The sequence below is a fragment of the Pteropus vampyrus genome, unplaced genomic scaffold (assembly GCF_000151845.1).
Source record: "Pteropus vampyrus isolate Shadow unplaced genomic scaffold, Pvam_2.0 Scaffold777, whole genome shotgun sequence".
Classification (NCBI taxonomy): Eukaryota; Metazoa; Chordata; class Mammalia; order Chiroptera; family Pteropodidae; genus Pteropus; species Pteropus vampyrus.
Window position 1 is genome coordinate 44,438 of NW_011889558.1, and position 12,113 is coordinate 56,550.

Sequence of the window (12,113 nt, forward strand, 5' to 3'; positions counted from 1 at the left end):
ACGTGACTGCCTCTGGAAGGGATCGGTCAGCATGGTGGCCTTCATCCGAGATCGCCGGTGTCCTTTTAAAGAGGGGACACCTGGACCCAGACGCACACACAGGTGAAGATGGAGGCAGAGAGGACTAGTGCCTCTACCATCCGAGGAGCCCCGGGGAGTGGCAGCAGCCGCCAGGCCTGGGCCGTGCCCTCCCCAGACCCTCCGGCAGCGGGGGCTCCTGACGCCTCCATCTCCGACTTCCGGTTCTCGGGCGGTGACGGAATAAATCTCCACTGTTTTAAACCCCCGTTTGCAGTGCTTTGTTATTCGTGCAGCTCAGACAAAATTCTGTGTCTCCCCTCGCATCCTCACCCGCGGGACAAGCGCACCCGGAAAGCCCGGGGGGAGCGGCACGTGCTCCCCGTAACCACCGGTGTCCACGGAGAGCGGGAAAGGGGAGGAACGCGGGGGCCTGCGACCGGCGAGGGTGAGGCTCGGGACTTCCCAGGCGGTTTTGAGCGCGTGGCATTTAGTCCTCTGAGAAGGGACAAGAGGCTGCGAGTGCCTCCGGCAAGTCCTCTGTGGTCTATGCAGCCTCTTTGCAGGGGAGGTGACACCCACTGAGGTGGGAAGGAACCTGAGGTGACATCGTTCCAGTTCAGGAGACACGCCCTCTGGGTGGGGGGCGCAGACGAGGGGCTGGTGCCCGGAGCTGGTACCCGGGGTGCGTTCGGTGTCAGGCTGAGGGCCATAGCTGAGCTTTAATTCTCTTCCTCGTGCTGTGCTGGACCCGTGTCTCCTTCCTGAGCAGGGGCAGCCAGGTGGCTCCCGGTACATTACCCAGTGGGCACCATGCTGGGCTGCCCCTCGCTCGGCCGCGGCAGCCAGTCTGAGGCCAGTGGGAGAGAGGCAGGGGCAACAGGACTGGCCACAATATACAAGTCCGGCACCTGGCATCTGGGGCACAGAGGCAGCCAGAGGGCTGTGCTGAGCCCGTAGGTCCTGAGTCTGAGTGTGACGCCATGACAAGGGTCATGTCGGGTGTAAGCTTCCTTCTAGCTGCTGAGCCAGGTCCCAGCCCCGGGGGCCCAGCTGTGTGGCTGCCCTGGACGGCTCCAGGACTCTTACTATGTCATACAGAAGACTGTCCCCTGTCCCCTGAAGAGCCGCTACTCTGGGATGACCAAGATGAATTATTCACTCAGTTTTCTGTGGTCACAAACTCCTGTGCCCCAACTCTACCCAAATGGATGAGACACCCCAAAATCCAAATTAGCTGCCAAGTAAGTGTGACATAAATGTGGCTCGCTCCCTGAGGGACCCACACTAACGGGCTCTGGGCCTGTCAGGCCATTTCCTGAGCCACCCTGAGGCCGGCCAGCCTCGCCGGACCGATGGGACTGAGCTGTGACCATCAGCTTCTCTTCGCCTCCTGCTCCGCGAAGACGCTTCAACACAGCCCCGCACGAAGCAGGTTGCACCGATGCTTTACAACCAGGGAGAGATCTCCAAACTGTCAGGTGACTCTTCATAAGACGACTGGGTGCATCTGCACGGGGGTCACTGGGCCCCATTAAGTCCTGCTGCGGCCCTGATGTCAGCTCAGCAGAACTTGTGGCGTGGCGTCTGGGCTGATGGCCCGCACTGTCACCCTGCGGTCTTCCGGCGGCCTTGGGCGTGAGGAGGATCCGGGGAGCGGGCGGGGGATGTGGGTCCTTGTCAGCGGAGCCCCGCACGGCCCCGCACAGTAAGTGCTCCGTGTGTGTCATCTCTGCGGTCACTGAGCCTCCGCCCCTCACCTGAACATTCGCCGTGACTAGCTTCGGCAGAGGCCCCTGCTCCGAGGGCGTGAGGGAGCCGGGCAGCTCCCCAGGGGCGTGTGTGGATGAACCCCTTGTTCTGAGGGACAGTAATTTCTGTGACCAGAATGGCCGCAGGCCTTTCTCCCTGACCCTCCGCTCTGTGCCGTGGGGCCGCCCACCGGGAGAGGTGCCTCTGGGGCACCAGGACACTTGTCCCCAGTTAGCCACGTGCATTTCTCTTTTATTATTCCATTTCTTTAAAAATCAGTGTTTATGTCCTCCACACGGACTTCTCCGTCTGCAGGACGCTGCCCCGCCCAGCCTCCCTCTGCTGACTCTCTGCCACGACAAGATAAGACAGCCGGGTATCTGAAGAGCAGACCCAGGCGCAGCACAGCTGCCTCGACCAGCTCCCCCGCGGAGCTGGGTCAGCCGGCTGCAGACTCGCTTCTGGGCAAACGAAGCCCAGGTCCGCTCCCCAAGGCGTCTGGGAGGCCCGTCCCCTGGCCTGTCCTCCAGCTTGTCCCCCAGCCCATCCCCTGTCCCGTCGTCCCCCTGCTCATCCCCCTCAACCCCATTCCGGTCCCCCTCCCCCTGTCCCGTCTCCTGCCCATCCCCCATCCCGTCCCCCGTCCCATCTCCCGTCCCGACCCCCGTCCCCGCCGTCCCCCGGCCCCGCCGTCCCCCGTCCCATCCCCCGGCCCCGCCATCCCCCGTCCCGTCCCCCGTCCCCGCCGTCCCCCGTCCCGGCCCCGCCGTCCCCCGTCCCGTCCCCCGTCCCCGCCGTCCCCCGTCCCCCGGCCCCGCCGGCCCGCGTGCCTCACCTGCTGCTCCTGGCCGCCAGCTCCTCTCTCATCTTCTTAATGTCGCTCTTGCATTTCTCAATCTCCACCACCTTCAGTCCCTCCACTGGTGACGAAGAGACACGAGGGTTACCATGGATACACGGAGGGCCTTGCGAGGCTGGTCAGTGGGGGTTGGCCCGTGGCTGCCCATTCCCCGGGGAGGAGCCAGTTCAGCGCTGGTGCCCAGGTCTCGCCGCCACCCCCGGCCACAGCGGACTCTGACATCTCGGGCCTGTTCCGGGCCACACGTGAGCTGTTCCCGCCATCTGTGGGCGTCTATGGGGCGGAAGCCCCTCACCCCGCTCCCTGAATCGAGACTTTTCTCGCACCCACTTCTGGCTTTCTCTCCGCCTAGCCCTCAGCACCGTCTGAGGACACGGGGCGAAGAAGTCTCTCATCCAAAAGGAAATAAATGAACGGGGAAAACGACATTAAGATGTGACGGAAGCCTCAGTGGGCCAAACCACAGCCTTCCCAGCAAGGACCACAGTGTCATGAAGACAGAAGCTTTGCACATAAGGGCTCTCGCTGGCGCAGGTCGCCAGGCCACGTGTGGACCTGGATGGATGAGGAGCAGTCAGGCCACGTGAAGGCTGAGCAGAGCCCGGGCCGGGTCACGTTCCCGGAGTCCCGTGGCAGAGCTGCGTCTGAGAAGCCAGGACACGTTTCTCAGCGAACCGAGGCTCGCTCCTCCAGGCCAGGGTTTGACTGGGGACGCTGCCTCCGGCAGGCCGCACGGCGAGCCGGAAACACCGCCAGGAGGCAGGTGGCTTTTAGCTCAGTCGTTCACGAAAAAAGACTGGCTTTGTTACTTTGTAATCACAGCGTGATTTTTATGCGAAAAGATACGGCCCACAATGCTACTGTATCTCTGGCTAAAAATAAAACGTGGATGATTTCTAAGGAAAACGAAGAAACTCGGTGACTTCAGCAGTTCCTCTCACCCCGACGGAACTGCGGAGGCTCAGAGCACGTGTTGGGGACACTCGCCCAGGGCAGCTGGGCTGGAACATAACCGCCCCACCCCCCCACCACCCCGGCAAGTTTCCTAAACATTCTCAGGGTCAGAGGCCAAGGGCGGGGGCGAGAGGCTATGCAAAAACACTGCTTCTTTTTGCCCAAAGTGGCCAGAATCTGGAGGATCCGCTACTCAGATCTGGTTCTGGTGACTTGCGTCTGTGCCGTGCCTGGGACACTGTCCCTCCTTTACCAAGACATGGGACCAAAGCATGGGGTCTTCAATGCAAGCCTTTCGAACCAGCTGTCCCCGGGGCCGATGGCACGTGTGCCGCCACTGGGGACCCACAGGGGACGATGCTGGGTGCGTTTCTGTTCGCTCACTCAAAGCCCACAACTGCCCTTGGGAGTGGGGCGTTCTGAGCTCTCTCTAGTGTCACGGATGCCATTTGGGAGTCAACGAAAGCCGCACGTCCCCTCCTGAGGAAAGGGACGCCAGCACAGACCGTTCGGGGTTTGCACTGGGACAGGAGGGCACTGTGGCCTCGCGGCCACTCCCAGGCCTTGGTCCACACTGCAGGATGCTCAGCCCGCGGAGCAGAGGACCCCAGAGGGGCCGTGTCTGCCATATGCCAGGAGGACACTAACATCAGCAAACAGCAGAGTCGACGTCAGTGGCCAGAAGGAGCCCAGTCTTACTGCCACGCGAAGGACAGGAAATTCCAGAAAGTGACTCGATCTAGAGAAGAGACCTAGCATGTTGTGTAGACTCTGATCTGATAAGTCGGCAGGTGTGGGGAAGAGACGAAGCCGGGGAGCCGTGCCCTGCACTCGAGGTCTGGGCTACGTTTACTATGCCTCAAACATCGTTATGTACAAAACGGAGGAAATACGGCCCATCCCGAAGAAGAAACATTTATCTCTGAACCGACTGGGCCAGAAAACCACCCATTTAATATTACATATATTGGCAGGAAGCGTTCCAGGCCTCTCTCCCATCCCCCATGCAGTCTAAATGTCCGTCTGTCCGTCTGTCTGTCTGTCTATGTCTATCTGTCTGTCTGTCTATCTATCTATCTATCTATCTTTCTTATCTATCTATCTATCTATCTATCTATCTATCTATCTATCTATCTATCTATCTATCTATCATCTATCTTTCCTTAATTTTGAGAAGACAAAGTCAGGATCGTGCCGTTTGCTGTGTTTTCTCACTTGCTTTCCCCGCATTGTTCTCGTCAAGGGCACTCGGAGTGCCAGCAGCCGCCTCCTAGCTCACGGTCTCCGGCGGGTGTGTGACATGTGGCTACCGACATTGGAGTGGACGTAGATCAGACTCCCTGGTCATTTATTAGGAGTGATGTTTAAATTAAGCCATTTGAGCGACCCAGTGTAATACTGCCAATTTGAATCCCAGAGATTCAGAATTCGTGGCAATTATGTTTATGAAGAGCCTGGTTGCCAAGGAAATGGAGATAAGTCACTCATCAATCAATGGAAGAGAAAAACAAGTCTTCACAGGATTAAAGAGCGGGACGTGGGGGACGAGGCTTGAGAGCGAGCGGGCTCCCGTCCCGGGCTTGGGGCTGCTTTTGGAAGCCCAGCTGTCCCCTCCTGGACTTTAGAGGTGGTCCCGCGGGCCCCTGCAAGTCACAGGGAGAACTCTTAAGAACGACCTTTCGAGAGGGACGCTGGCCTTGGGGACGGGCCTTGGCGGGCAGGGGCAGAACAGTTCGGGGGCGGCCCTGCTCTCTGCCGGCCCCCAGCGGCCTCGCTGGGCTCAAGCGAGAGGCGGCAGGGGCCGGGGCCCTCCCCTGGCTGCAGAGTGAATGCCAGGCTCCTAAGGACACGGGAGCTGTGCTGCAACACTTCCTCCAAGGACGCTGGTAAAGAATTTGCATAAAGCACGTTCCCGAGTGACAAACAGAAAAGCCAGGTTTGGTTTCAGTTTCGAGTCTCCAGAATTGTTCGCGTGACCTTGGGCCGGTTCTCCCCGTGCTTAGGTTTTGGTCCACGCCCTGGGCACAGGACAGGGGGTTGGGGGTGGAGAGGGTGGGGGTCAGGGCTGCCCTGCGCCTGGCACAGCGGCCAGTGTCCAAGGAACAAGGAAGGAAGGGAGCGAGGCCTCTGTGACGTTCCGTCTCCGACCAGGAAGCGAGGCGAGGACCCGCGGTCCTGTGTTTACAGGATGACCTCTGACCTGGGCGGGACCCCGGACTCCTTGGAGAAGGCAAACACTTTCCATAAAAAGGAAGGAAAGCTTTTAGAGCGAATTAAAGAAATGCAGAAATGTATATTTGATTCAGAAGAATAGTATGTTTGAGAAGGAGAAAAAGAGGAAATTCCACTTAAAACGAGTCAAACAGTGAAACGCGGCTCACGGACGCCGGGCCGGCTGGGCGCCCCCGGGAACTCGAGAAGCAGGAGAGAGCTCGTAACAGCTCACACACACCAGATGAAGTGTGCGTGCACGTGAGCGCGGGGTGTGGACGTGTGTTTACATGCGTGTGCGCGTGAGTGCATGTACCTGTGTCTGTTCACGCGTGTGTGTAGCGTGTGTAGCGTGTGTGTCTACCTCTGGCCCGGGCCGGCGGAGCGGTCCGGCTGTCGGGCTTCCAGCAGCCCCCCGGTCCGGCGGCCCAGGCCAGCTTGCTCTGGCAGCTGTGCAGGGTCAGGACCGACCGTCTGAGCAGCAGGGCTGACCTTTCCCCCGAGCGATCTGCACGACAAGTCCAGCTGCAGGCCCCTCTCCTCACAAGGACTGTCCTGGCCCCTTCCCCGTCTCTGGGGCAGGGCATTGCTGTCTCCGGGCGGCTCCCTGCTCCCGAGAGAGGGAGGCCCCCCCGCCCCCCGCCTTCCCGCCCGCCTGGCCTCGGTGCTAGAAAGGAGCACAGCTGGTCACGACACCCGTGATTCTGACGTAGGCCTCGAGCCTGAGCTCTGAGCGGGGAGGGGTGACGCCTGCTCCAGGTGAGCTGTGTGCGCCTGCAGGATTTCTGTGAGTTACCCGACGGCCCTGCAGAGAGGCGCCTTCCCTCCGCGGAGGGACCGGCCCCAGATGGGCCAGGGGAGAAGGGCAGGCGGGCCGCGTCCTTTGACGGTCCTCCGTCCACATGCCGCTTCAAGGCAAAATAAAAGCCTTCTTAGCCTGATCATCGTCTCCCCGGCCAGACGCTGACAGCCACCCAAGCTGAGGTCAACCGGGTTTACTGCAGGAGTTTCGAAAATTCCTTAGCGGCCCCTTCAGCTTGCCTTTTGCAGTGGCGGTGGGCAGTGGGGAGAGTGTGTGGGGGCGCAGAGGCGCCCACTGTCCCCGGGCACCAGCACGCCAGGTGGGGACTGTGACTTCCCCTCTGGAAATGCAGACGGGGACTCGGCAGCGAACCTTTTTCATTTTCCGTGTTCTTTACCTGAACCCCTCCCACGTCTGGAGAAGTCCCTGCTCTGCGGGGCTTGGTGGGAAGCCGAGCCTGCCTTGAACTGTGTCCCCTCCGCAAAAGATGGGGTCACATCCTTAGCCCCAGAACCTGTGGGTGGGACCTTATTTAGACAAAGGTTCTTGGCAGGTATCCTGAGATGAGGGCACCCTGGATTAGGGCGGGCCCTGAATCCAAAGACAGGTGTCCTTATCAGGGACAGGCAGAGGGCACTGGAGACACAAGGACACAGGACAGTGTTTCGCGATGCTATGACCTCAGGTCTGGATTTTGTTTACTCATCCTGGAAGTGAATAAATACGGTGCCATAAACCGTTAACCTTTGCCCTGACGCTGGCGGAGTCCGAGCTCTGCTCCTTGTTTATGGGTGAGGACACAAGGGTCGCATGACTCGGGGCTGTTCCCCTCCCAGATTTTACTGTCTGCTCCCTGGCTCGAGGCTGGGATCGCCCCGCCTTGCTCACTTGCAGTTTTTCTGCTGGCCTTTGTGGAGCCTGGGACCCGGGGGGCGAGGGTTCAGTGGACATAGTCCAAAAAGCCCAAAACCACAGGGCGCGGGGCCGCGCATCCTCGTTCACGCACAGACACACGCAAGGTGGTCAGCAGAAGAGCCTTCCCGGAGAGGTCTAAATCGGGGGGCTTCCCTGTGCACGGGAAGAACGCCTCGCACGTGCCCTTGCTGGCACACGTGGCGTGTCACCTTGCGCCTGCGACGCTACGTTTAAGGTGCGTGGCTTCCCCGCTGTTCTGGGCTTTGCTGGCATTAATCTTTCCACCAGGGAAAGACACGCTCTTGCCCTCCCGTCACCTGGGTCTGCACGGCTAACTGAAGCGGAGGTTACAGGACCGCGAAGCGAGCGGAGCGAGAGCCGCACTCACGTTCCACGCGCTTCTCCAGCATGGCCAGGTGGCTGGCGACTTCGGCTTTCAGCTCGTTGATTTTAAATGCCCTGGGAATGAAAGAGGAGAGGAAGACGAGACACAGCTCATGAGTCTCGAAGTTAATGCAGCTTCGGCCAACAGCTGTCGAATCGTGGCCTCGGGGGTGGGGGGCGTGCGGGCAGGCTGGTGGAGGGCTGCAGAGACGCCGGGAGTCTCGCCATGTCTGGGGTGGCGGCGAGGAGAGACGCCCTCAGACTATCTAAGGGGTGTACTTTCCGAGCTGGGAACACACAGCGGGACCACGCCGGTGGGGACGCTTCCTTCCCGTGCCTGGGAGTGGGCAGCTGGGTCGACCAGCCCAGCCCCTCGGCCCTGGCCCCAGACCACCTTCGGAGGACCCGGTGTGCCCTCTCCGACCCATTCATTCAAACGCATCTTGGGTTCTAAGAAAGTGTCATCACTTGCTCTTTCTCGTTTGAATGACCCTGGAGCAGTGAGAAATGGACCGGCTGAATGGCCCACAGCGACAAAGACCCACTGCCCCCCACCTCCCGGGACCTCTGGGAGAAAGCGTCCCCTGAAAACGGTGTCAATTCCCATAGGCGGGGCCCTGGGTCCCGGAACCACGGCCCAGAGCATTCTGGGCTTGCGAGCTCATTCTAAACGTGGCCGCTTGACTCGGTCTTGCTTTGGGGCGAGCGCCTCCTGGAGCTCAGCCAGCCAGCCTAGTTCCGGGGCTCCTGGGAGGCCCACACTCGGGGGCGGCCCCTGCGGGTGAGTGTCTGCGGCCGAGACGGCCCCCTCAAAAAAGGGGCACCGCTGCCGTGAACGGAACAAGCGCATGTCCCGGGACTGTGGGCGTAGGAGGTGCCGTACCTTGAGAACTGCTCGGCGACCTGGGTCAGCACGGTCTGGATTAACTCTTCCTTCTCTACAGACCAAAACAGAAAGTCAGACGGGAAAAGGGAAGGGCCTGCGGGTCACCACGGGCCTGAAGCCACGCGGCTCCGACGTGGCCAGGAGCGGCCTGCCTCACTGGACGCAAGCTCCGGCCCCCTGCCTGCACCCCGGGGCCTCTCCTGTCCACCTCCAAATGCTCTTTCCCTCCCCGAGTGCTCCAGGCCACCCACCTGTCTCTTGATGGCCTCTCTGCAGAGTGACCAGGGCTACGGCCCCTCCGCTCGCTGGCATCAGCTATAAAAAGCAGGCAGGACGGTCTCTCAGCAAGGCAAGTTTTCACTGAGCGTTTTATGGGGGCAATTATGTGACAAAGGGAGCTCAGGGCTTATTTCAAGCGCAAAACACACACGGTGTTCTCTTGGTCAGAAGAGGAAACGGCAGAGTTTGTCCCTTTGCTGCCTGGCACGCAAAACTGGGCGAGGGGTGGGTTTTACAAGGCCCAGGTCCCGGGCTGAGTATAACCTGCCTCGCTTCCTGTTTCCCAACTGGCCCAGTGCCGGACACCTCACAGGAAGGTGTGGGTGCCCGTAGGCCTGTCCCTCCCAGCAAGCCCATGCTCTCGGGCAGGGACCCCCTCCTGGCTCTGGGGGGGCTGTCAGTTCACGCCCTAAAACCCTGAGGTTTAGACCTGACTTCATGAGATCTGTGCTGACTCCACACCTAACCCTCCACCAAGACCAAGATCCCACTCATCCAGCTCGGCAACGGGGCTCGAAGGCCGGAAAGGTTCATCTGCTCCGATCACGTGTCCCCATTTCTAGGAAATCATCACGTATGTACACAGAGGCGGACGTCACAGTATTGCTTCGCGTAGGGGACATTAAATAAACGATGGCGTATCTGTACTGCGGAATCACATTCTGCCATTAGAAGTAAGACCTTGGAAAACGGTCACGTCTACAAGGGGGCTGAAAACAGTAACCCAGTGTGGTCCTACTTTTGAAAACATTGGGAAGATAGATACACTCCAGTGTAATAATAGTACTTATTTTTTGGTTGTAAGATCATATGAAAATTTTACTTTCTGATATTTGCTTCTCTATATCGGATACATTCCTATAGTGAATATGTTAATTTCATTAAAAAATTCTTCGATCTAAATGAACTTCCTGAGACCTCGACCCTTCACCTGCCCAACGAAAGTGTGGGCCAGATGGCCCGAGGCTCCCCCTGGCTTTCGCATTCCGACTCGATGAGAAGAAGAGAAAAACGCCATCTCGTCATCTCTCTCGAAAGTGCACAAGTGAAAACATCAGCCAAGAACCTCTGACGGAGCCACGTGCCGATCCGAGGGCCTGACACACCTAGCGGGGAAGAAAGACGGGGGCTCTGGTGCCAAGCAGCACCGGTGAGGAGGCTTCGCGGGCCTCCTCGGTGGATCGGCAGGATTTTAGATCACTCGTCCCGAATCTTCCACGATGGCATGCATCACACAGCCTCCGAGAGTGAATGAGCTCAAAGTCTTCAGATAAATAAGGCCATCAAGCCATCGACGTTTATGGATCGAGCACCTAACACCGGAACACATAGTGCCTACGAGGCCGTGCCCTCGCCCACGAAGAAAACCTCGACTGATTTAGAAGAACCGAAGCCGTAGAGAGTACGTTTTCCGACCATGAGAGAATCGAACGCGTAATCAATAACAGAAACATAGCAGCCGAATCGCCAAACACTTGGAAATCAAACAGCACGCTTGTGAGTAATCCATGGATCAAAGAGGAAGTCTCGAGAGAAATTTAAAAAGACATTACACTGAGTGAAAATGAAAAATACAACACATCAGAATTTAGCCGTGGGTATTTATAGCGCTGGATGCTTATATAGGAGAGAGGAACCATCTCAGCTCGATAATCTGCGAACTCGGGGAAAGAAGAGCCAAACGGGCCCACGACAGAAGCGGGAGGAAGGAAATGACGAGACAGAAACGGACGGCTGGTGTGGAGATCGGAGCCAGAAACAGCCGGCTCCCTGAAACCGTAAATAAACCCGTGACGAGACGGGCGCGGAAACACGGAGAGAAGACGCGATCGCCAGCGCCCGGAGTGAGGGCGCGACGCGGCGACGGCCCCCCAGCCACGCGAGGCCAGCGACGAAGCACTACCAACGGCTCTGTGCACGTGAGCTGGGCAGATTCTCAGGAAAGCACGGACTACCACATCCGCTCAAGAGGAAATCGGTACCCTGAGCCAACGTCGAGGAAACCGAGTTTCTAATTTAGAAAAAGAAGCTTCCAGGTGCCGATGGTCTCACTGGAGAATCCCACCAAACATCTAAAGAGGAATTAACGTGATTCCAAATAATTTCTTCCTGAAAATAGGAGACGAGGGACACTTCCTGACTCATTTTATGAAGGGAGTATTAACTCGATACCAAATCCAGAAAAAGATAACAACAAAAAACTACAGACCGATAGCCCTCATGAACACAGATGCAAAGTCCTTAACAAAATACTGGCGAATAGAATTCAGCAATACATATAAAAAAATTATACATGGAGATCAAGGGGGGTTACCAGGCTCATTCGATATTCAAAAATCAATCAATGTGATCTACGATATTAACAGGCCACAGGAAAAAAATCGTATGAGCTTATCGATTAATTCATAAAAGGCACTTGAAAAAATTCAATACCAGTTCATGACAAAACTCTCGGAACAGGAACCGAGGGGAATGTCTTCGTGTCGATAAAGTACACCTGGAAGAAACCCACAGGTAACACTGCATCTCACGGTGAAGGACCGAAGGCTTCCTGGCGGAGACTGTGACGGAGCCGGGGTCGGCTCTCACTGCTCGGCATAGAGCCGGAAGCTCTAGCCAGGGCAGCCAGGCAGGAAAAGGAAGTAAAAGGCATGAGGATTGGAAAGGAAGAAATACGACTGTTTCTGTTTGCCGATGACATAATTGTCTATGTAGAGAATTCCAAGGGATCCACAAAATCCCCTCTTAGACTAGTAAGCGAGCTCATCAAGGTCACAAGGTACAAGATAAACATACGCAATGGACTATATTTACATATACTAGCAATAACCATGGAGACGCCAAAATTAAAATCACAATACCATTTACGAAACACCTAGAAAAACTTAGGTGTAAATATAAGAAAGCATATGCTCAGGTGGTACTCTGAAAACCACAAAACATCATGAAAGACATCAAGAAGATTTAAGTAAGTGGTGAGACCTTCCAAGTTTATGGTTTGGAAAACTCAACATTGTAAAGATATCAATTCTCTCCAAATCGATATACAGATT

At 57.4% G+C, this 12,113-nt stretch overlaps 1 protein-coding gene across 1 annotated transcript in view; it reads right to left on the reverse strand.

Moving 5' to 3' along the window:
• Positions 1 to 12,113, reverse strand: part of PDE9A (phosphodiesterase 9A) — a gene marked incomplete at its 5' end in the record, with an annotated part of 48,197 nt that overhangs the window by 17,379 nt on the left and 18,705 nt on the right. Inside the window, 3 exons of the mRNA XM_023526273.1 lie at positions 2,606 to 2,690; positions 7,900 to 7,970; positions 8,779 to 8,833. Coding sequence (XP_023382041.1) covers positions 2,606 to 2,690; positions 7,900 to 7,970; positions 8,779 to 8,833 — 211 coding nt within the window. The remainder of the gene's footprint in view (positions 1 to 2,605; positions 2,691 to 7,899; positions 7,971 to 8,778; positions 8,834 to 12,113) is intronic.